Source organism: Cryptotermes secundus, unplaced genomic scaffold (assembly GCF_002891405.2).
Source record: "Cryptotermes secundus unplaced genomic scaffold, Csec_1.0 scaffold120, whole genome shotgun sequence".
NCBI lineage: Eukaryota > Metazoa > Arthropoda > Insecta > Blattodea > Kalotermitidae > Cryptotermes > Cryptotermes secundus.
In genome coordinates this window covers 510,046-536,450 of record NW_019742442.1, presented here as the reverse complement: position 1 = coordinate 536,450, position 26,405 = coordinate 510,046, and the positions used below count along the sequence as shown (strand labels likewise).

The 26,405-nt window shown below is 42.6% G+C and overlaps 2 protein-coding genes across 2 annotated transcripts in view; one reads left to right on the top strand and one right to left on the bottom strand.

Annotated features, from left to right (window-relative positions):
* Positions 1 to 6,788, top strand: part of LOC111873073 (alanine--tRNA ligase, mitochondrial) — a 52,532-nt gene extending 45,744 nt beyond the window's left edge. Inside the window, exon 17 of the mRNA XM_033754938.1 lies at positions 6,768 to 6,788. The gene's annotated coding sequence lies outside the window, so the exon portion shown is untranslated. The remainder of the gene's footprint in view (positions 1 to 6,767) is intronic.
* Positions 5,368 to 26,405, bottom strand: part of LOC117282988 (homeobox protein invected) — a 60,818-nt gene continuing 39,780 nt past the window's right edge. The window contains exon 4 of the mRNA XM_033754942.1: positions 5,368 to 6,307. Coding sequence (XP_033610833.1) covers positions 5,924 to 6,307 — 384 coding nt within the window. The 3' untranslated portion in view covers positions 5,368 to 5,923. The remainder of the gene's footprint in view (positions 6,308 to 26,405) is intronic.

The window sequence follows — 26,405 nt, the reverse complement described above, 5'->3', positions numbered from 1 at the left end:
GCGTAGGAGGCGACGAAAAAGAAGTCCCAAATCTGAGACAGTAAAACATGGTCGCGAGTACCAAGGGACTCGGACCTGAGAAAGCCTGAGCTGGCAAGGGCCAGTAGCATATACAAAAGACAGACCGGTCCTCTTGTCAGAGAAGGAGCCCCACAGAAACAAGACCGTAGCTGTCAAACAGTAATAAATATCTGGGCATGAGCCCCACATGAGGCTCGAAACCAAGACTTACTGACTGACTGACTGACCGTCAGTCGCAATGTGACTTTGGCTTTGACTCTGAGCATCTGCTCACGCTGGTTCCTCGCTCGCGGATTTTCTTCTTTCTTCTACTCTGAAGATGGGGGCCATACGTTCCTCCGAAACGTCTGTTAACACAATATCTACACGGTGCCACATCCAAGAAGACGGCTTTCTTTATAATCACCTCCGTGAAAACCTCAAATCTTAAAAAATATTCAGTATTTTCCATTTTCTTTATTTTGTTTTCTATGAAACATTTTTGACAATTTGATGAATCTATGTTTGCGATTCTTCCAACAGTTGTGTCTAACTGATACAACCGAAATGACGCCCTACAACTTTTAGTATAGACGTTGGAACAGTAATTTATCAAAAGTTATCAGGTTGTTCGGGAAATGAAATATTTCGGAGGACGGAAATACATACCACGCTATAATTACTATTATACGTGTCAGAACAATTAAGGGAGCGCTACTGAATTTCTAACTCGAAGGGGTACAGACGTAGTGAATGCTGATGCATCTGTGGTATTTCCGTTTCTTACCAAAGATCCGAAGAACGCATACGAACAATTTAATTCGCAGATCTTTGCATTTGTCTTTTTGTGAGTGCATTAGAAAAATGCACTTCAGGCCTGTATTACAAAATTCAGCAAATGTAGTTCAGATAGTTGCTTCATGCCCTGCGTTCCCGAAACTGCGAGTCTGTGCCGAACAAACCAGGATCTGTGTCCCGACGACAGCTATATTCGTTATAACATTATTCCACCTGCTAATCCAATAAAGCTTTCAGAGAGAATACCAAACGGTCTCCTTCGCTGTATAGAGCATCAATCAGAGACTCAACGAAATTTATTATGACTCCTATAAAGTCCATAAACTACTTTTTTATAGATCGCTGCCTTGATGACTCTAAAAGTACATTTCATGAGGCATAATCTTCCGCCTTACTTCTCTTCCACTCGGCTGTATTATTAAAAAACAAAAGAGGGACGCTCTGCGTTTATATTCTAACAGCTGCGGCGTTCAGGAGGTCGTTATAGTCGTTATGAAATAACAGATGGATTTAGCATGCAAATGTGACGGCCATAATTTCATAGATATGAAAATGGCGTCGTGTGCTTACGACACCATCTTGCAAGAACAAATGAGAATCAAGTGGTTGAAAGGAAGTAGGAAAAGGTTAGTTCAAAATAAAGATAAAAATTAAGAGTAGAGGATTTGTAAACGGAATATCTTTTAATTGGTAAAATATTCATTTTTCATTGTTTGTGGCTTCTAAAGCCGCGAGTATTACGCGAAAGAAAAAGGATCCATAATGTATCTAAAAATGTATCTTCTGTAAAATATACATAAAATATTAGTTTTTTACCGTATGTTGTTAAACTTTCATTCTCTTCTTCTGGTCTATCTATCATGTTTCATTCGGCACTTTTATGCTTATCTATGCTAATGTTCATCTGTTCTCGGGCAGATATCCATATAGCTATCAGGCGAATTAAAATTTAACCTGTTTTCATGAAATTCGATATGAATGTTGTTTCATGCTTCTTCACACTTGTACTCGTATTGTCTGTTGACGACAATGCCAACATGGAAGTTGAGAAAATTTCTAATTCTTAATACTCTGAAATGCATCTGAGATTCCAGCTTCATGTAAAACATGGTTTACGCACCGAAGACCTATGTAATCAGTATACTCCAAAATTAAATTAATTTGACAGATATTAGTATAAAGAGGGAAGAAGGGCGAGACCCGAAACAGGCTGGTTTGTGTATACGACGAAGAAGATGGAATTTATAGAAGCCGGAACAGGCCATCAGCCTGATCCTTGAATTTGAGAATGACAGTGTTAGTGTAGCTAATGCAGAAGTCCGTTCAGTAGTTCGTATATGCCGACGGTCAGACACGGCCTCCCCACGTGTGTCCGAATATGATCTTAACCGATTCTAAGCTGTGGACTTCAGTTGCATACAGAGCCGCTGCTTGCTGCTTCTGCCCTGAAGCATCCAAGTAGACCTACTTACCCTTAAGCGGCCTCCGTAGTCTAGGAGTAACGTTCCCACCTCATGACTCAAGGTGGAGGTCGTGGAATTTTTAAGGGCGGAAAAATTCAGGGAACAAGTCCTCCGGGAGGGACTTTAAGCCGTAGGTCCCGTGTCGTAGATTTACGGCACGTAAAAGATCCTCATGTCTCTAGGAGATCTCTGAGAAAAATTATTAAGCAAGTTTCCCGCCCAAGTAGTTTCCAATGCCTCTGGTAGATGGGGGAAGTATCGAGGTACCGACGGCCGACGTCGTTGGTTGAACGGGGCTGATACCGGTACCGGTAGGGTATGGCGACAGTAGAAATTAAAGGGGGGCGCACAATGGACCAATAACTGGTCTAAGTGCATGGGGAAACCCACCCACTCTAATAATAATAATAATACTTATGCTTGCTGGTTAAGAGCTGATAAGGAACATAATAAATACTGTACAGCACATTTACAAGATTACAAGTTATGATACATTTTTATTTCCTCCTTTTGTGAAGTTCGTGCAATGTACAATGTACGTGTATAGGTCAGTGGCATCGAGCATTTTGTACTCGAGCATTTTGTATGTGTATTTACGGTGTAACATCAGGCTGGTGAGACACTGTGTAGCGTGGAACACTACTGCGGCCAAGCTCACGGAAAGAATGATGTGCCACAGGGGTTCTTGTTTGCCGTTGGGTTCTCCCGTCCTTGTACAATAATGATTGACGCTTGTGTTATTTAACGACGCTGTTTCTACTACACAGTTTTAAACGTTTCAAATGAAATGGGTAGCTTAGGAATGTAGGTTTATAAGAATTTGGAAGAAAGTAATCATGGTATATTCCAAGCTGTTATCTCAGTATTAGCTTTCACAGGCCGTGGAAAGTCATCGATATATTTTCAGGAAAGCTGAAAACGCACTGTATGATCTTGACATATTGACGTCTTTAAATGAACCACGAAACAAACCAAATGAGACTCGAAGGATGTTTATATTTAAAATAATTCGGGCTATAGAAAGAAAGCATTTTACGGCTGGGCTTTTAGCAGCGTGAACTGAAATGTAGTAGTGTGATTGTCATTGTCCCGGGGAAGCCATAGTAACCGTTCCCTTGCAGGAATAATGGACCTCTTATTTCCCGAATGCCAGCCAGACGCGTTATACGTAATTTTCTTTAATCCACTCTGAAGCAACGACTAGAAAGTGACTAGTATTTGTTATTGCCTACCTCGCAGCTTTACACGGAAGCCTATATGGTGACTTCACTGTATCACCCAGATTATCCAGTTAGTCTAAATGTAGTTGCGAAAACAAATGTTTGTTTATTCTAAAAGAAAAGAACGAAACCCATAAAATTATTCGGTGGGTAAATATATATCAGAATGATTGGGTTGTTCAACCATGCTTTCAGCTACAGAGATTATGAAGCTAGATGGGAAGATTAACTTCGCCTCTGGAGGTGGTCAGAACTTGTTTCAAGGCATTATCCCGGATTCGCTGTGGCACCTGAGGAAAGGCACGCAAACCTTGCATCAGGATAGCCGATAGCATAATTCTCATTCGAAACGAGTACCTCCGGAAAAGCCTATAAATTTGTAGCCATTACTGATTACATTAACTTACTTGATAGATTACTGCAGAAATAATTGTCATCTTTTGTGCAAACAAAAGGGAACTCATTCATTCTCTTTGTGGGTAAGGTAAAGCTGTCCCTGTGCTTAACTAATTAAGCACTACGCCATGAAGACGTGTGGGGGAGTGGATATATAGATGCACATTTTCTTGACCTCGGCACTAGCTGGAGGTGAGTGGTCAGCCTCACGCCCCGGCCGCTTTACCCCCTGGGAAAGAGCTCCCGGCACCTGTTGGATAGGAGGTTATGGGGACACCAGAACCGGTCTGGACGATTTGGAGAAGAGAAAATTCTTGTCCCTACCGGGACTCGAACTCCAACCCCTCAGTAGTCTAACCCGTAGCCGACTGGCTATCCCGGCTCCTTCTCTTTTTGGGTGCAGTTCCGAATTGACACTGGAGTTTCAGGCGCTCTTTCAGTCGCGGCCGGACGTTTCAGAATATCATAATCCGGTCCAATATTCGTGTCAGTAAGTAGGTGTACTTTGGAACTGGCTTAACAGTTTTCATGCGTCCGTATAATTGAAATTCGAATGGATTCAATGTCGGAGTCAGTGCGGTGTTAAGAAATACATATTCTGCAGACAGGTTTTAAAATATAAACAGATAAATTGGACCCAGTGTGGGTACCACATTGACGTCAGACGGATTAAGATAGGTATTAGTCTAGATGTTGCTACCATTCAGTCCAGAACCTTTTGTCTTCTCGTCTGCTGTCCAAAAACATAAAAATTAGAATATAAAAAACTATAATTTTGCCTGTGGTTCTGTATGGGTGTGAAACTTGGTCTCTGACATTAAGGGAGGAACATAGACTGAGGGTGTTGAGGAGAATATTTGGACTGAAGAGAGATGACGTGACAGGATGTTGGAGAAAACTGCATAATGAGGAGCTTCATAACGTGTACTCTTCTCCAAGTATAATTACAATGATCAAGTCAAGGAGGATGAGGTTGGCAGGGCATGTAGCACGAATGAGAGAGAAAAGGAATGCATATAGGATATTGGTGGGAAGCCAGAAGGAATAAGACCACTCGGAAGACCAAGGCGTAGGTGGGTGAACAATATTAAAATGGATCTTAAAGAGACAGGATGGGATAGTATGGATCGGATTGATCTGGCTCAGGATATGGATCAGTGGAGGGCTCTTGTGAACACGGTAATAAACCTTCGGGTTCCACAAAATTCTGGGAAATTCTTGAGTAGCTGCAGAATTGGCTTCTCCTCAAGAAGGGCTCAGCTCCATGAGTCAGTCTGTAATTAGTCTAGATGTAAAGCTGGAATCATATCGGGAGGTTTGGTGTTCAAGAGAGAGACAGAGTTGTAAGGGTACCATGTTTCTAGACCATTCCTCTGGAATCTGTCATGTAGTGTAATATTGAAAATGTGCGTAACCGAAATAATTATTAGTTACGGTACCAATAGACATATTTATTACTGTTATATTATTTATTTCCATGTATTTATTCCTGTTAAATTTTGTCTTTGCTATCAATACATTTCACTGGAGATTACCGTCTTCTGGAATATGACACTCTCAATTCTGTTAGAATGTTACCAACTTTTCGGAAGAGCCTGCAGCCTCCACATTCAACCTTCACATCTCAATACACTTCGGTGTACCAAAGCTAACATCTTGTACTTATGCAACTTAATGCACTTGTTAGAGGAAGCTTAAAGTTCCGATAACACATTCTGATTGACGCTGATCGATTTAGTTTTATTCACGTGACAGCACAACTGTCACTCGTCAATTTATTTGATTGTTGCTGTGAAGAATTAACTTCACAGGGCTAAAAGTGCATATGGAGGCCGAGAGCCACATTATCGAGGTACAGTCACGTTGCTGCACAATTCCTCAACTCGTCTCCAAACAGCATCGAGTCCATGGAAGTACACCAAATATCCAATGCACCCCACCATCCCGTCAACGACATCTTCATACGATGACTCCACTCCGCCATCTTGCCACGCGACTCCGTCGCTATTTAACTATCGCCAACATCCTGTGAACTCATTCTTCTTGTCACGTGACATTAATTTCCTCTTCGTCTTCTTCCTCGTCTTCCCCACCCGAATCTTCGTCCAAGTCCTGTTCATGATGACGCAACAGTTGCTTCTCGTCAGGTGAAGTGTCCAACACGAGCAACTGCCCATCGTGGTCCAACATAACGTCATCATCATGTTGCCCGACTTTGTGTGATCCGTGATGCGGCGGCAGTTCTGGAGAGGTTAGAGGTGAAAGGTCTGAAAGGTCTATCTTAGGCCTGTCGCCTTCTGCGTCGCTTAAATCGGGATTTGGATTGTTTTTATTGGGTAGAGTTTGTTCACGTGACCCACCGCTGGCCAACAGTTCGCGCTCTTTTGAATTCCGCCATTTCATGCGACGATTTTGGAACCATATCTTCACCTGAAACAAGAAAAATGTTCATACCTGAAGTAAGATGACATTGTAAATACGACAGTGACACAGTGACGTGGGGTGACAGAAAAGAGCATTAGAAATGGTAGAAATAAGGTCTATGAAGACCTTTCGTTATACAAATACAGGTGTAACCACAAGATCCATGAAGATCTACAAATGAACATAATACTCAGTGAAATAAGAAAGTGGAATACCAAATACGTAAGAAAATTAGAAAACCACACTAATGCACTAGCAGTGAGCCTACTAGACAATAGCGAAACTGCACATAGACTGAAAAGATACACCGTCCTAACTCTACCAGGCAGACCTGAATAAAATTCCAATAAATGAATTAAAATTATGCATAAGTGAACAAGGGGGAAAAATATATATATATGAGTTACACCACTGGGCATAACTCATTCACGAGCCAGTACTTATTGAACATATACATTTATTGCAGATTCAGAAGATTACTCCGTGGCTTGAGTCCGCAAGCGAACTATACCGACCGAGCGACCGCCACTTGTCGGTGAAGTTAGTGCCAACTTTAGCGAATAGAGGGTGTCACGTGACCAGCGCAACAAATTCCCACGGCCGTTAATTTCGGTTTTCTAGACGGGAAGATTCTGCAGATTAATAAAGGTATGAAAAAATTACACGATTGAACAAAAATGAAAGGGCTGCTGAGGTATGTGAGAATAACTGCTATGTGAAGATTAGGTCATCCGCGCGGCCTGTAAAGCCTGCAGCCTTCTATCGTTTGATCAAGAGGATCGCGGGAATCCCTCTGAGATTTCGATATATATTCGAGGTTTGCTGTGTTATGTTTCCCTATGTAGGCAAAGAAAACTGTTGCTATTGGTTGATCTCCGTTCGGATTCCTACCAAATTTCTAAATACCGTCTTCATAATTTCGTAGTCACTGCTTTATCGGAGTAGGCTGGAAGACAGAATCCATTAAAGCTGTATACTGCACGAGTACAGGGACGAGTGTGAGGCCCATGTAGATAAAGTGACTGAAGAAGGTGGACGGTGATCGAAGAGAGTACGCAGTTGCTTACTTGTAGAGCGAAGAGTGTGATAGATGAGAAAGTGGAGGTTGAATAGATATTGAACCGGTGTGTTCATTATGTTATCTAACCCTTACGAGGAAATGATCACTTTGAAACTCAAAGAGCACATATACAGTTAATCTGTTTCCAAGATCATGCAGTAAACATGATCATTTTTTTCGTAGTTTAATATTGTTATGAAAATCAAACGAAGAAGAATGAGATGGGCGAAACATGTAGCATGGGATACAATAAATCAATAGAACTATATTTGAAAGCCCTCAAGAGAAAACGTCATGTAGGAGACAGAGACGTTCCTGGGGGGGAAATCTTGTAAACTGTCTAAGGGAAATAGTTCAGAAAGTGTTCTAGAGAACTATCATGCAGATGAATATTACACGTTAATTTAACATAGGCCTACTGCTTGGAAACGTCGCATAGAGAGAGACTGTATCACTTTATATTATTACATATCCTTATCATGGAATGAAGGTCATGTTTGTCTGTCTGTTCGCAAGTTTCAATTTCCGAAATCACCGAGTGGATTCTGATGACATTTGGTATCGGGAATCTGCTCTCAGAGTTGTGTAATGATGCTAGCCTTGATTATTATCCGTGTTCCGTGTTCCGTATTGAGGGGGTGGGTTTCCCCATGCACTTTGACCGATTACTTGTCCATTGTGCGTCCCCCTTTAATTTCTACTGTCTCCATACCCTACCGGTACTGGTGCTTACTATCAGCCCCCTTCTGCCAGCGAGGTCCCAACCTCTTACTGGCAGTGGTATCTAATAGTTAGTCCCTTTCTGTCAGCGAGGTCGTCCCTCCTCTGGCAGGGGTTCCTAGTCCCTTTCTGCTAGCAAGGTTTCTACCCTCTACTTGGCAGTGGTATCTAATACTTTAGTCCCTTTCTGTCAGAGAGGTCCCCCCTCCTCTGGCAGTGGTACCTGATACTTCCCCCATCTACCGGAGGAATTGGAAACTAGTTGGGCGGGAAACTTGGCCTAATTTTGCTCAGAGGTCTCCTAGAGACATGAAGTTCTTTTACGTGCCGTAAAGCTACGACACGGGACCCACGGCTTAAAGTCCCTCCCGGAGGACTTGTTCCCTGAATTTTTCCGCCCTTAAAAATTCGACGACCTCCGCCGGGTATTTGAACCCGCGTACTACGAGTCATGAGGTGGGAACGTTACCTCTAGACTACGGAGGCCACTTTATTATCCGTGTTACTTTGCCATTTATTTTCATGAGGCTAACATAGAAATTTTATTGGGTTTCTCTTGCCATGTAAAAGACTCGCAGATGAGATGAAATACATATGTTATTAAAATCAATAATTATTATTTGATACATTTTTCGATATTTCTAAAATTTTATGAGATATTTTCTGACTGTTCAGTGCGATTAACTTTGTAACATAGACTTGTATTTGGAATGAATGAACATCAAGGCCATTAACGTATATAAAACCGCAAGGAATGCGTGTGGAAAGTATGCATCTCCATTACAGTACGTCTTTCTATGCTTTCTCCTGAGCAAACTGTCGCAAAAGCACAATTTTATTGTTGGTTCTGACCCGTTTTCAAGTCCTGCTTCATGTATTGACGTGGTACAGCTGTCCCTATAGCAATACTAGTGTACGTATGCCTACTGGTGTTTCCATTCCCATCAGTCAACATTTGTCAGCAATCACTGGCCGACAAAACGTTTTCAAACAATACCTTCCTTCATCATTTCCGCAGTCCCTTTAGCCCTCTACTCTAAATGGCCACCCAAGCTTCAATCTGAAATCCATTTTACATCAAATGATGTAATAATCGATTCGATATCAACGCCATCTTATGACCAAGTCTGTAAAAATGAAACATGGACTATCAATCATATTTCTTCCCCTCGATAGAGAGTGGTATAAATTGTAGTTTTGGGGAAGGAAACTTGAAGAATAGAACAGATTGAATGGATCTGGAGGGGAAAGACTTCTGTTCTTGAAAGCGACTGAATGAGAAATCGACTTAAATGTGGTGACAATGAGATCAACTGCAGCGGAGAATAATACTGCACCTTGGAATTTCCATGTGAATAACATTTTCAGACAGGGATTTATCAAAACGTTTGTTTTGTCACCTCATGCGAAGCGGACTGTACTTTCGGCACCTACGTATGTAGTCCTGTACAGGAAGTGCGGTGAAGAGACATATTACCGTAAGGCCCGGTACTAATATTATTACAGTTATTTTTTTAATTCGCTTACTTGGGGGTGGAGTCCAACTGGGTCCACTCGGCACGGCGGCCACTGATTGGCCTATTGTAGCCTGCCCCGGGTGGTTATGATGATGGAGAATTTGGTGGAATGAAGATTGGCAGGGGAAACCGAAGTACTCGGAGAAAAACATGCCCCAGCGCCACATTGTCCACCACAAATCCCACTTGACCAGACCCGGGATCGACCCCGGGCCGCCTCGGTAGGAAGCCAGCGACTAACCGCTTGAGCTATGCCGCGGCCAACATTATTACATACTCGAATGAAGGTTGTTAGAACTTTATATGGATCCGTAAGCATAAGCACAAAATCTTATTAATCACTTATCTGATATCCTCATGACTAACTAGTCGACTGGAAAATGAACCGAAGAAGGAAATATCTACAGATTCTGTTGTATGCGATTATTATCTGTGTGAGATTTCCCCCGAAAAATTTTATGTCATATTAGAATCGATAATGTTATTTGTTTTGATTCATATTCAAAAGGTATTTTTACTCAATGCGATACCATTTCAACAATTTTTGTACCACAGAATTCGTCTCGCAGGCTTCACGGTCTTTCGACCACTTAAAAACAACCCAATTTTGTCCTCGAATAAAAAGTATCCTGATCCCTCACGTAGGGAGATATGCTTCTGTATCGTGAATGAGCATCAACGTCTACGGTGTATGCAAAATAAAGAACTGAATTCTTCATGCGTCGGCATATGGACGTCAAGTATGAAATGGGTTTGAAATTTTCGGGACGGAGACTATTCATAATGTGATCTTGTGGGTTATGGCACCGTATAGGTGTTTACCGACGTTTCGGGAAATAATACTGAATTCACTTTCAGGGTAGATTTACATTATATTTCTTCCGAAACGTCGACAACCACCTACCAGACTATACTGTGTCATAATCCGGATGGCGTACGAAATTTAATTTTGACTTTAAACGAAAGAAAGAAACTATCATACCTTATCATAACTGATTGCACCTGAGTAAGTAGATTCTTCAGAAATGGAGTTTAGATATTACACAGCACAATGACAACTAAGGTTTACTGCTAGAATGTGAGAGAGGGCAACTGGAAACCTTCACCCCACTCGAGATTTCCACCCCCATAAAAAAACAACAGCGTATATAACCATTGCCTACTTTCCTAATATCTGGAGAACAAAACGTTCAGCGAAGCGAGTAGAATTTCAATTTAAAAAAGAACGATAATATAAAAAAGGCTTTAATAAGCTTACAACCGTATGGAAATGACATCAAAAACAGTTTTATTCACGCCCTGGTAACTTTGCTATCAAAGTTAATGCGTAGAGAAGAATGAAAAGTACGATTTTTATTTTAACTTTTTTTTTGTCTCAACAAACGGGATTACCATTATTTATACGTGTCAGAACAATTAAGGGAGCGCTACCGAATTTCTAACTCGAAGGGGCACAGACCTAGCGAATGCTGATGCATCTGTGGTTTGAAACGGAACTTCGAATGTGGGTGTGCTTTCATAAAATAGCACCCAGAGGCTTAACGATCTTTCAACAGCACCGCACAACATGAACGGCTTTCTGACTGAGTTTGCCTGCTATTGTTCTTTTGCACTCTAGCCATTCATTGGCTTTGCATTTTAGAAGAAACGTATAAATGATTTTCCTGTTTCTTCGAAAGAAGCCCGAGTAAAAGTACGACTTGTTTCGCTTTCATAAAAGCGAAACGAAATAGACCCAATGCTCAAATAGACACATTTTATGATTTTCTTTCGTATTGGAATAGACAGCTGCAGCATGAGATTCACTGTCTGCTTAAGATGGCGGCTTGAAGTTGCGGCTTTGGCCAATTCTTCCATTTGTCTAAGGGTTCTTGGGTTTTATAACGGCGCTTCAACTGCATCGAATGAGATGGGATGATTTCGAGGTATTATTTGGGTGCTGCGTAAAAAGACTGACGAAACGACGAAAAGTTGCAGACAGAATAGACTGTAATAAATTCGAACCGGATACCTGTCGAATGTAAGTAGTTCATGGAGCAGGCTGATGTAGCGGTAACATATTGTCACGATTTTGAGTGACTATAGACGGGGTTTGGATTGATAATTGGATTTATTGAATTCTTACAGAACGTAAGTACACGTAACTCTAACGCTGTCGCTAATTCACATTCTTTACAGTTCACTACACCAAGTCATCTCGGTCTGTTGTGTCTTCACCAGTCGTTGCTTGGTAACGGCTTTCAAGGGCGGACGTTATCGTTACTCTGAGTTCCCGAACTACCTCCGTGCCTCAGCTATCAGCTTCTAACAATAACAGCTCACAAGGACTAAGCTGCAGTTCTGTGACTAACTTACCAACCAACACTTCCCTCTACTGCACTTCACTCACTAACACCCAGGCTGGCGGCCATTTCACACAACCTCCTCTTCTTCCTTATTTACTCCACTCAACTGAATAAACTTTAGACCTGTCCTGCTTGTTACACCTCGGCACGGACACCGTATAAAACATCGCTCTTCATTGTTGAAGTTAAATTGTTGCTTTTTATGGATCTGTTGCCTAGCAACGGGTGATGTTTACAGAGTCATTACTTAGCAAGAGATGTACATGCTGCAATATATTTCGGAGGTCCTCTGTTCGAATTTCGGCCGGGACACCGACTCTCTTGACAGGTGTTCTCTGGTTATCCTAAACCCTTCAGGCAATGAGACAGTCCTCGATTGGTCCTCGACTGCCTCCTTCCAAATCCTTTCCAATTCGTTATTCAACAGTCGCCCTAGCATCTGACGCTTTGCAGCCTGATATCCTGACAGCGCCCAGGCGCTCGCTTGTCCTAAATGAAAGAAATATAGGCAGTAGGAATACGTCTATAGAGGTAGGAACATGTGTAAAATACAACAGCGGAAGATTCTATAAAATGAGTTTCTCTAATGCTCTGAATCACAGTAGGCCTGTTAAATGCCAATAAATCCTTTGCAGAAATAACAGATTCGGGTAGGCATAGTTGTCTGGTAATAGGCGAGAATGGTATTCCTGGAGGAATTGCGAGCAACAATAATTTGGGGACTGCTTCCTATTATTCACTTCGCAACATTCTGTCTCCCGGCCACATCTATGAAACCCGAAATTTCTGTTCGTAGTTTTACATGCGTGTGGAACTTTGCCATGCTGACGGACAATCAGGAATTTAGGATGTTCTGAAGGACGTGCTGGATCTGATGTGAATTATCGGGTAATTGAAGAAAATTACATGTTGATGGGTTTCACGATTTATGCTCAGCTAATGTTATGGAGGTTAAATCGAAAGTTCAGATGAATGGACAAGGAAAAGTACTAGGAAAACAAGAAGGCCTACGACATATTGGTTGCGAAACATAATGGGTGCAGACTGCTTGGGAAACCTAGAGGTGGACGGAGGGTCTTCCTAAAGTAGATCTTAGTTCGCGCCTGCTTATGGAGACAATCGAGGCACCTCCAGACACATAAATTTTAAAAGATACTGTAGGAAACAGTATTGACCTGATTTGAGCTTAAGTCTCAGAATTTGCCTGGAGGGACCGAGAGAAACTATGAGACAGAATAGCTGGTCTCCAGCCGGGATTTGAACTCTAAATCTTCCTAACACAAAACAGTAACGCTGACCACTTCGGTCCAGTACAACTGCAAAGTGTGCACCTTATTTTTTAGGCAGAGCATATTGAAACTTATTGGTTCATCCTCTAACACATCTCAGCATTTAAATGCGTTGATCTGGAGTGATTTTGCTATATCTTTCAGCCGACAGACAGCACACGCTACCCACGGTTTTCTTTCTCAGTAATCCTTCTTTCGGGATTTCTATAACCGAAAGCTACCCTGCCTGTCGTCTGCACCGGTGCCAAATAAAATTTAATTATACGCGGGCACAGATTGTGTAAGTTTCCTCATTTTGATTCCCTTCCCGTCTTACCCTCCACTCTCCCATCTCCCTCAGCTACAGAACCTCACTCACTTCCGTCCTTCTTCGTTCCTTCTAAGTCATTCTTTTAGTCAAGATGGCGCCGAGTATTACTATGAATAGACAATCGTATTATCTAAAACTCCTCTCGCACTATTCTACCGCCATCTACTCGTATATACGTATGGTTATACCTCGATGCATTAAACATGAGACGATCTGTTGGCGCAATTCCACTCGTTTCTCTGTCTCTGTCTGTCTGTCTCTCTATCTCTTATATTTCACCTCTCCCCCACCCGGTCGCATCCAAATTTTTCCTAGAGAAAAGTTGTTATCATAAAATTGATTTCGACTCCAAGAAAAATACGTTTGGGACAGCATAGAACATAGATGAAAATCGAGGTTATATTCTGAAGTGAGAGTCTGAGTCAGCAGTCTCAACAGAATTAGATGTTGGAATTATGCCGCGATGAGTTTAAGGAAGTGATTTACAAACGATAATGAGAAACATGAAATGCGTGGTGCGTCCCTTCGAGCCTTGGATTTTAATCACTCCCAGTGAACAAAGTAATTGAAATGGGAAACTTCAAATTTGGGATCTTTTCGGGTCAGGTTATCACGAATTCTTCATTCTATTTGTCTTTCATAAACCTACCAGGGTTAAAGTTATTAATATGATAATTAATGTCGGAATAGGCTTACACGAATGACAAAGTTTTATGGGTTTTAGTTGCATATTAGCATAATATTCCAGCTTCCCACTCAAGTTTTAGTTATGCTTGAGTTAACATACAAGTATTATATTTTTGGATATTATCCATCGTCTTGTCTGTATCTAAAAACCGTCTTGTTTATTTTTCAAAACACAACGTTTCGGATACTCGATTCAATCTCCCGCTTAGGTAAAACCTACACGGTTGGGCCCAATAGATAGAACTAGTCCCTATCTCCGGAGGGACTAGCTTTATCTATTGGGCCCAACCGTGTACGTTTTACCTGAAGACGGAAACAGAATCCAGTCTTCGAAACGTTGTGTTTTGAAAAATAAACAAGACGGTTTTTAGATACAGACAAGACGATGGATAATGTCCAAAAACATAATACTTGTACCAATGTACCATCGTCACACACTTCTAGATCATATTTGAGTTAACATTCCTATTAGCTTGTGTGTGTGTTGCAAAGAATTATAGCGCTATACACACTGTAGCACCTGATGAATGCCAATAATGTCCTTAAAAGCGTGAGTTTATAAAGGGAATAAAGAAGGGCTGTGTGATGCTGCCATGTGCTACTGACGTGCCAGAAAAATATAAGTAGATTCGTTCAATAACATTAGAACTCGCCTTTAAGCTTGATGCTGATTAGAGGAGAGACGCAGACAATAGTGCGCTTGTATTGTGTAACTTGTGTGTCTGTTGTAATTCTTGATCAAAATGAGTTCAGTGAGCTTACAGTTCTAACCGCAGCTTCTTGACTGCTAATATACCGCCGTGCAGTCCATTCAAAGTCAACTGACATTTGCAGGGTCGTGTCGCCTCCAACTTAAGGACTGGGAGAAAAAGCCAAGCAAGAAACTAGCATGAAGCAGGTAGCAAACTGCTAGCTGGCCAACTGACGTTTCGGACGAACATGTCGCTTCCATTTTTAGGATCTAACAAGCATTACGGTAGTTATCATGCTTGGCTTATTCTTCTATCCTGAAGATAGGTGCGATATGCTGCTGCGTAACGTCGGTTCACTTTCAACAGACTACGTGGCATTTTATCCCTGAAGACAGAACACTTCATGACCACCGCTGGGAGCATCTCACATCCTACATAAAGTAAACAGCTAAAATATACTATTAGAGGTAAATCTATCCCTGTAACAGGCCATTGAGGCTCATAGGGTTGTGAGACTTTGAGGCTGTCACATTATCTAGACAATCGGCTCACAGATGGCGGTGAGGTTGTCAGCCTTACGCGCCGGCCGAGCTTTACTCCCGAGGAAAATTATGTAATTAATTCCTGGTACTCATTTTTGTTAGAGGCTGAGTCGACCCCAGAGTCATAGTGCGGATGGAAGGATTAGATCAATTGAAAAAAAAATCCACCTCATCGGGACTCGAACCCACGACTTTCCGGATTGCAGCATAATACCTCAACCAATTACGCTACCGCGTGCCCGCAAAATAAACTATTGTACGTTACAAATAGGTACGCCTGTGTACATAATAAAGGGTTCAGATGTGAGAATGCACCCCAAAATAAAGAACAATAAACAACTCTGTTATTGGGAAGTTACGGGTTGTTGTATGAGATTTGCTAAGTTGGTTATTTAACGACGTCAATATCGAGACCGTGTAGTGTCGATGGTAAATGAATATGGGCCGATCACAGTGGCTGCGCGATCTAATGCATGAAATGTCTCAATCCACTCAAACACAGGGATCGTGTGTTCGAATCCCACTCGAGGCATGGATATCTGTCTGCATTCACTCTGTGTTTGTATTGTCCTGTGTAGGTAGCGGCCTTGCGACGGGCTGATCTCCCGTCCAAGGAGTTCTACCGGCTGTTTCTAAGGTTAAGGAAAGCGAAGCGAAACGGTGTTTCACGGTTGGCCTATGTTCCAGAAGGAGCAACAGGAATTAACCAACTAATGAATATGGAAAGAGAATTGATAAGTGAACCCTAAATATTCACAGAAAACCTGCTTTAATGTCACTTTCTCAACCTCCAATCTCATATGACCTGACCTGGGATCGAACCAGTCCGCGGTCATGGGTAGCCGGCCCCGGCGACTAGCCGCTTGAGGTTGATATGTTGTTCCATGTTACAGTATTAAATAACTATTAAAATTTGAAGTACCGCTATCCTTTTCTGGAAACCCTGTATCGATAGGCCAGTATCTTGGGACGAATTAGTTGTCCCCGAGCACTCAGCACTCACAAACATCTGTGTGTACCGAGAATGCTACAAGCGACCCTACCCCGCGCCTGGCGCTGCAGGCTTGTGTTCCATCTCGACGACCCATCAGTCACCCCTCCGCGAGCAATATCAAGACGGCTGGCTAAGACTGACCGCCAGTTCTCACGAGTGTCGGGTGCGAATGTTATGATCACAGAAGTGGCACTACAGCTCGATAGATATAGGCCCTGCAGCTGGTTCCACAGTTCTACACTCTTCGCTGGCTGGTCCGAATGTCGCGGTCCAGTGGTTAGCACTCTGCTCCCAGTTCGGGAGGTCTCGGGTTCGAATCTCTATCCGGAGACTGGCTATCTTGGTTGAAGGTGTTCGGGTGTTCTCTCATCCCTTCCAGACAAGTTCCGGGATTTTATTACCAAATTACATCAAGCAATTACCTACTAATCATCTCATCGTTCGGTGTTATTGACGTCACTAAATAAACCATAAATAAGCTAATAAATTAATAAAAAATATACTGTCTGCAGAGACGTGCATCCCCGTTACACAACTCACTTGTTGTGACATGACGCCTCAGAGCCGCAATAGTGGAGCGACAGCCAGACGTCCGTTGATGAGCAACAACTAACTAAACACTAACTTTCCGTTACAACGGCTAACTGAAACACGTTTCCGCGGCAACGAATACGCTGGTATGAATCGAGGCGTTGCCCGAAGATTGTCACACGTTTCCATGGCAACGGAGAATAACAGAGAACAATCAACTGTTCTACTTGGTGATCTGTATTCGGTCCTCATGAAGTGAGTTCAGTCCGAGATTCAGAAATCCAGAGAGAGAATTCGAGAGACTGGAGATGAGTCCGAAAACCAGACGACAGGGAGAGATTCGTCAGACAGACGTCGTTAAGGAGTTCAATGTGTGAGCTGTTATACAAACAAAACAAAACAAACTCCGTGATTTTAGTCCGCAAGCGAACTATACCGACCGAGTGACCGCCGCTTGTCGGCGAAGTTTAGTGCCAACTTTTGCGGATAGAGGGTGTCACGTGGTCAGCGCAACGAATCCCCACGGCCGTTATAATCAACTTTAATTGTAACAGACGTCCAATAAATCCCATCATCAAATCTGGAACCCACAATTATTCGTCACGCTACCCCTTATACATGACAATGTAATGAACACACTGAGATGCTCGTGTCTATAGGCATATCCCACCTGCGAAACTGTATAATGGCTTTAGAAAGAATTTGTTTCTGGAGCAATCATAGTTACTGCTTGCCGTCTGATTCATGCTAGTTTCTTGCTTGGCTCATTATTAGGCCCTGAATATGGAGGTGACATGTTACTCCGAAACGTCGCTTGATTTTCAACGGACTACACGGCGTTATATCACAGAATATATAACTCTTCTTTTCTACGCTTCCCATGGACGAAACATTTGATTAAATGGTGCTAATCTTTGTTTCACACAACTCGGCTCAGATTTTTATTGGCTTGGTAAAACTCCTTCACTGGAAGTGATCGCGGAGTAGAAACTGATAACCGGGACATCTCATTATGGCAGGGCATATATAAATGTTCTTTCGTCACCAGTTTGATCATAATGCGTCCTTAATTGCTAGCCATAATATGTAGCGTACTATACTTACTTGCTCATGGAGCTGAGCCCTTCTGGAGGAGCCGCCAATTCTGCAGCTACTCAAGAATTCCCCAGCATTTTATGGAACCCGAAGGTTCATTACCGTGTTCACAAGAGACCTCCACTGGTTCCTATCCTGAGCCAGGTCAGTCCAATCAACACCATCCCATCCTATCTCTCTAAGATCCATTTTAATATTGTCCACCCACCTACGCCTTTGTCTGCCCAGTGGTCTCTTTCCTTCTGGCTTTCCCACCAATATCCTATACGCATTCCTCGTCTCCCCCATGTAGCGTACTGTAATAACAATAAACCAGCATATTTCAATTGGTGGTCCGTGGACCTTCTCCTATCCGCGGCTTCATTCATTCATTCATTCATTCATCAACGTCTCTACGGCTCTTTTTTTGGGCCCTGGATGCGTCTTTCAGTTTCATAATCCTATACACAGCCGGCAGGACTCCTTGAACGGATGGCTTAATTTATGCCACTTGAAAATTCTACTTTACAGTGTATTGTGTGTAGGCCTCTGTATATAGGTCCGTATAAAACCAAAGTTGGAATGATTATCGGTTCACAACTGGCAGTTTTGTTCATTTGTGTTGAACGTTACTATTACCCCCTTCCCCTCCCACCATCGCGTCATTAAATGGTGCGATCAACCCAGGAGTGACGAGGAGGTCAGTCAGTTCATCCCCAACGAAGCCGGATGATAAACCCAAAATCTATGGAACAGAGAGGGGCCCATGTGTGGCGGTTTCCGAAGTTAGATCATTTTATTTATATAAGTATTCATTGTTAACAGTCTCATGTCTCTTTGATTTGAGTACCGCACATGTATGTTAATTATTTTTACTGTAAATGAACATTTTAATCCGTACCAGTAATAATTACATTTACTGACTGTTGTGTGTAGAGTACAATATGGAGTAGACAGGGGAGCAGCCCTTGAGAAACCAAACGATACTTCTTGTATAGTTTTACAACCAAGTCCCCTATGCGTCAATCAGAATACATTTCAATTTCCTCCATCCAACCAAAATGAAGCACCCCTCTCCCATTGTTACAATTAATTGTTACATCTTTATATCCACGAAGCCAGCGAATCAAGAAGGTTAAGGGATATATCTGTTACACTGTATATTCAGGTGTCTTCTAACACAGAATGCTGTTGTGTTTCCATTACATGGAGCCAGAAACTCTGTATTTGTGTTTGCGTTTCCATGACCGATGGAAAGTTGAAGTCATTCAAGATTCAACAAAGATTTGAATTGCGAATTCGTCCCCATTGATCACTAATTGCCGAGTGTTTGGACAAGATTTTTGCTGGGGTGAGGACGGGGGGAGTGTGTAACGTGAGCAGCCCTGCTAAATATTTGCACTGCTAAGAGGACAGACATGTGTTATAGATTAAAACGTCTCTTTGGCAGGCTGCGGCCTGGGGCCCTGAAATGAAAACATGTTCGCTTTTAGAGGCGTTTAGCAACAATGATTGTCTGTGCTAATAACACCCGAAGGCTCATACATCGTACACCAGAACTCAACATTTGACTGTTCAGTTCCTCTCTCATCGTCACAAGATATATCTTATTTGTGGTTATTTAACGACGCTGTCGATATATTTGACGTCGAATGATTGCAAAAGTTTTCCGGCGGTGACTATGAAGAAAGCAGTCTCCTGGGATTTGGCACCGTGTATATGTGGTGTTAACCGACGTTTCGGAGGAACGTAGGAACGCAGACTGCTTTTACCGGTTCTCACGGTCTCTTCGCTTGCGGATTTCTTATATTTTTCCTTCTACCCTGAAGATGGAGGCTATACGTTCCTCCGAAACGTCGGTTAACACCACATATACACGGTGCCAAATCCCAGAAGACTGCTTTCTTCATTGTAAAAGTTAATGAATAATGAGCAGGAAACAATGTAGGAGCAAGTGGTCATTAAATTTGTGATACTATCCTGAGATTTGCCTTGAGTGACTGAGGAATACCGCGAAAACCCTCAGCCAGGAAAGCAGATGTACCTGTCAGGACTGGAACCGGCCACCGCCCGAATACGTTACCGCCAGAGCGAACCTGTTCAGTGAACATGCAACATACACTTACTTACAATAACTAGGCCTGCAGCAACAGGCCCTATCTAAGTAACTGACTCTCCAATAGCAGAATACGATGCTGCGATACCGCTAATACCCAAACCCGCAATTTGACACAATCTTGATCCACCTCCCGTTCTCACAACTTGCTTCTCTAAAATGCAGGCTATGATCCTTCCACTCCTCTAAACTAATACAATTGAGAGCGAAAATAACAAATTATCAGTCTCGTAAAACAAAATTTTGTGGGCTTGTAACAAATTCTTCAGGTATGTCCTTCATTTCCTTCGCCCTCTGGCAGTCCGAAAAATTCCGAATCCCCAGAATAAAGGATACTGTCAGGGTCCCGAAGCAGAAAAATTCGCATGTAGGCTGCATGAAACGGAGTCTTTGTCGTTTCATTGTTGCTGCTTCTCCTTCAGACAGAAAGGATAACACTGCTTGTACTTGATTCAGTGAAGGGAGAAGGACGTTTCGCTTGCCACATCAACATCGGAAAGACGAGAATATATAAAATACCAAAGTAACGCTGGCTGTAGCCTGTTTTCCTCACTGGCGTACGGAGGAAACGGTGCTTAGTTACCGCGCAACGTACCTCGAGTCTTAGGCACAGTTGCGTGATCATCTTCAGATTCCGGCCGACGAAGCAGCTCTTGATTATATAAAAGGCTGGGTCGGACTAGGATCTGCTAGTACGTGATGAAGAAGAGTAAAACCTCCAAACCTTGCGAAATAGGACCCCGGCTAGGTGGGCCCCAGAGCCAGGATAGGCCTCCGAGCCGATCTGAACATGGAAAGAAGAGAAAAACTAACATGACTGCAGGGAATATAACCTCGGTTGCGACCGAAGAGGTTCCAGAATCTCTCTGGGCGCCATAGCCTTTAAAAAAAGTCCCTTCTGCGTTTGGATTGGTCTGGATGGGTGGCGAAGATAAAANTGCCAAATCCCAGAAGACTGCTTTCTTCATAGTCACCGCCGTGAAAGCCTCAAATTTTACACAGAAAAATAGCTGCTCCTGCCAGGATTAGAACCCCAGTTTGCAATCCCATAGGCAGTCTGTTTGATGAATGAACTATCCCGAGATAGGCACACGTTTGAAACTCAGATTTATGTTTCAGCGCATTTAATTTCTATTAGGCTGGCCTTCTTTCCCTTCAGCAGTTCTATTTCTGATCTTTGCAACTCAAAGGAAACTGACTTTGGGGAGCCCATATCGACCCTCGACGGAGGATTAGACGTAAAGCTCAACCATTGTTAACCTCACAAGTTGATGGACGTGAAGTTCAGTAGGTCTGATGTTAGTGTTCACATAATTTTGGCAGTTTTTGACGACTTCAAAGTACGGGTTTCGCTACACTAAATATTACTGACGGTATGAAAAGTAACGCTTTTCATCTATAAAACTAATTTGATAGCTAAAGTAAATGTGATGAATGGTGAATATATGGATATTTAGGTTGCTTTGTGACCCTGTTACAGTTACAGAGTTAGAGCGGTTGTGCTCCATAGTGCCGAATTATATAAGAAACATGTTATAGTCTAAGTGATGAGTAGGCAAAAATTTTGTAAGGAAGCCACCCGTCTGGAGAGACTGAGAAAACCATAAAAATCATAGCTAAAATAACTTAAGTTTTCAGAGAATACAACCGGGTACCTCTCGAATACAAAACTAGACGCATTACAGTGATACCAACCCTTTCGGTGGAAATACTGCGTGATGAAGGAACAAAAATACAACAACAGCCCAACTAGCATGTGTAGTTATGCAGCAAGTTTAGTTGAATTGATTATTTCAAGTTTCATTGTCCAGCGATGCAAATTGGAACCGATCTGAACAATCATGTGGTATCCATTGACAGTAGAATTGCATTCTTGTGCCCCCGATTGGACAGTTTCTGAGCCTTAGGCTCCAAGACAGAAATCTGTGTGTCCTGTTTACATCGATCTCTCGATGTTGCTGACTGTTTGCAGTCCTTCCCGACATGGCCGAAGTATTGCTGTGTTTATAAGACATTTCCTTAAAACAAGCCGCTGGAATCCGCCCTCAATTGAAATACAGTGATAAAGATCGGGCAAGCGAGGGGCGAAAAGACGGCCGCATTTCTCCTACGCCATTGGCGGAGGAGCTATTATCGATGTTGTTAGCAAACGCCCTCTTTGAGTTGCTGCCACACGACGCATGTCGGATCACATGCCGCATTGGAAGCGCGGTCGCCAGGCGCCGGTCGAGCCTTCACTCAACCGTAGGTCACCTTACGCACGTGAGTGTGGAACGCAAGTATCTAATATGAAGAATCAGTCTTCTGGGATTTGGCACCATGTATATGTGGTGTTAACCGACGTTTCGGAGGAACGTATCGCCTCCATCTTCAGGGTAGGAGAAAAATATAAGAAATCTGCAAGCGAAGAGACCGTGAGAAATGGTAAAAGCAGTCCCTGAAGATGGAGGCGATACGTTCCTCCGAAACGTCGGTTAATACCACATATACACGGCGCCAAATCCCAGAAGACTGCTTTCTTCATAGTCACCGCCGTGAAAGCCTCAAATCTTACAAGTATCTAATGTGTTCCATTCTTCTTGTTAGTCTTTATTTAGAGAACTTACCCTACTTAAGTTGAAGTTCGTTGGTCACGTTTCGGAGATTGGGTAATAACAATTTAATATTCTGGAACCAGCTTAATTTTATACACGAAAATCGCTCAGGAAAAGAACATCTTAATAGTAATTCTCATTGCCGTCTTATGTTGACCGTCATCATCATAAAAGAACAGACTTATCCACATGTTCCGACTCCAGCAGAGTTTTCCCGGACTGAAGTGATCAGAATCTTCTCCTAAGCTGCTGTGAACCTCTGTATCATGCACTGATGTTAAGGTCTTCCTGTTATCAGAATATATTCTAAGAATACTTGATCTCCTGTTCCTGTTATTTCACCTGTATTTGTGGGTTTCTTTATGTCGGGAGAAGTTGTTGATTTACTGAAATGCTATTGGATTTCTTATTCTTTTGAAACGATTTTTCATCATTATCACAATTTTAATTGGTAAATTGCCGAATCTTGGATTGAAGTCCCCATCCAAGAGAATATTGTCACGATTTTGAGTGACTATACTCGTAGAGTGAGTTTTGGATTGGAGATTGGATTTATTGACCACTTTAACACATGTCTCCTCGCTGCACTTAATTATGCACCATCGCTGATTTCCACACTTTACAGATCACTACAGCACACGCTAAGTCTTTTCAGTCTGTTGTTACTGGTCGTTTCCCTTTAACAGATCCTAGCAATGGAGATTCTTCAGCGTCCGTTCTCACCTGCACCGATGGAGTCTTCTCTCCACAGACTCCCTTACACCTGACTACTGACTAACTTCTAAATTTGTCTCCGTTATAACATCTCGGCGTGGACCGCGTCGAAAACGCCGTTCATTGTACTCCAATAATTTCCGTGGGAATATTTTTGTTTGTGAAGATATTACTCAGTAACAGTTGTGTATTTTCTTTTATTATTCTTAGTGGGGTGAAGCTGAGTCAACTTGATACTGCGGCCACTATTGGCCTATTGTACCAGCCCCAGATGATAGGTGAGGGTGATTGTGGAGCAGTTGGTGGAATGAAGATTGACAGGGGAAACGAGTACTCGGAGGAAACCTGCCCCATTGCCACTTTGTCCACCACAAATTCCAAATGACCAGACCCGGACTCGAACCTGGGTCGCCGCGGTGGGAAGCCAGCGACTAACCGCCTGAGCCATGGCACGATCAGTGGCTCTGTATACTTGCGTATTAAGAATCTGTCCCCTAGCAGCTGATCTTGTTTCGTTGTTTGTTTCGAGGTCGTCCCCAGTAACGGGCCTATACGCTAAGACTGGGTAGTTTCCTGTATGAATCCTCAGCTCGACCTTGTTCTGATTAAATGTCCCCGTGGGTGAAAAATTACTCTTTTAATCTTACGTAACAGGTCTACTGTTCTCCCGTTTTTAAAATTGTGGAATGAATTATTTTCCTCTAGTAATTCTTAATTAGTGATTTCTCGTCTAACAGCCGCAGTCTTGTCTAACACTCAACTTCACTGTCATTATCAAGTCTTCTACTTCTTTTGAACCTCTGAATTTCTTAATGGGATCTGATATGGTAGCTATGTCAGAGGTGCGGTATTCAGTTTCTTCATTAAATCAGTTACCCTTTTACTAATCTTCTGATGTTCAGTCCTGCTGTTCTTACAGTTCAAATATAATATTTCCCTTTTTGGAAGACTGAAGTAATGAGAATATTCTCTGTGCAAGTTACCAGTATGTTGCGGAGGCCTAGTGACGAAGTAATCATCTCTTTGACCCCTGGATAGATGCACCTTCTGCACTTCTCCCCAGATGGAGTGTTGTCTCTTTTAAAGAAACTGATACAGTCAAGGATATGCAACACACGAATCTTTACCAGAACTTCAATATATTACTTAATATATCATGCAATAACATACTGTGACGTGACGCCTGAAAGTCGGATATCAAAGTCGGAGCGAGACATCCTTTGCTAGACAACTGCTAGGTAATCATGTTTCCGTTACAACAAACCGCAGGGAATACATCGTTGCCTAGATGGCAAAAGGAAACGCCTTCCTGTGACAACGCGTACATAAACAAACAGTTACTAAGGATACGAGAAAACAGAACTCTTCTGGGAGATGCCTTCTGTCCCGGCCACGCGGCGAATATAGGAGGAGACCAGACCAGTAGCGGACTTATTCTTTCATTCATTCAGTTAGTCGTAGTTGAGAAGCCGTGAGTAGAGGACACGGAGCCGCCATGGAAAGGAGTTGTGAGCATTCAGTGTGAAGTGTTAACAGACGTTGAAGACTATGTGCTGTAGTTACAATAATCTTGAGAGTGTAAGAACTAATTGTAGTTACGACTTGTGAGTAGCCAATGAATCGATTCACCAATCCAAATCCCATCTATAAGGCACTAATACACGACAATATATAGGTACACACAATCACAGTGAGACTAATATAATGAGATAAAACATAACTAGGCCCAAGAAGAAATCGTCTACCTTAATATACTCCTGTAGATAAATTAAACACCTCCCGAAGCTATTCAGAGATGTGAATTAGAGATAGCAGGAACGGAAACGGCGATGACAAAATGGATGTACAAGCCATGTCCATATAGCACGTTTCTTTAATATATAAATAAACAAAGAACAATCGAATTGCATGGCCTGCAGTCCGCAAGCGAACTATACCGACAGAGCGACCGCCGCTTGTCGGCGAAGTTAGTGCCAAATTTCGCGGACAGAGGGTATCGCGTGGTCAACGCAACGGATCCCCACGGCTGTTAATCTCGGCTTTATAGACCGGAGCTGCTATTTCCTTGAAATATCTCCTCTATTATCATCACGAGGCTGAGTGGACCCCGTTCCAGACCCACTACTTCTCAGAAAATCTGCTAGCGCCGGGAATCGAACCCTGACCTCTGGGTCTGTAGCCAGGAACTCTGACCATTGATAATAAAATAAAACAAGAGGCCAGAATAAAAGCAACAGAAGCTCACCTGCCTCTAACGTTTGCACTAAATAACAATCTACAAGAGGAGTGCCATGAGTAACTTAATAAAATACGACCCCCAGGAGAAGAAAGTATCTGTTTATGTCTTCGACTGGAACCGTCTCGGAGAATCTCCATAGCGGAACCCTAACCTAGCACTGAGAATCCGTGCAGTTGAAGGAGCAATGATAACAGACATCTCCTCCAAAGCCCGAATAATTGTAAATAAGCGCACAATAAGCATGCCTACTAAGTAAACATGACCTTATTTCACGGGTAATACGAGTACCACAGTCATTATAACTTATTTCAATTTGTAAATTTTACTGTGGAGCGCTTGATATTTCCCGCTCCTGCGAAACAAATCCACTGGTACTGGACAATGAATGATGATGATGATGATGATGTCTATTGCGGAAACACGACAGAGATGTAGTTTGTCATCACAGAGACACGAGTGGATCAAACGAGGTGTAGTGTGACTGCTTTCGACGTGTTGATTTATGTGAGCTTCTTACATCTTCATTACCAATTTCATCCCTTTGATGGGATGCTCCACCCTAATAACGTAAGCCGCCCCCTGAAAGAATGAGAACCTCCTGCCATCCTCCCTCGCCGCGAGACGTTGCTTAGACACAGCGGAACCTACGCGTTCAAAGAGACAGCCAGAGCTTGCGGCAT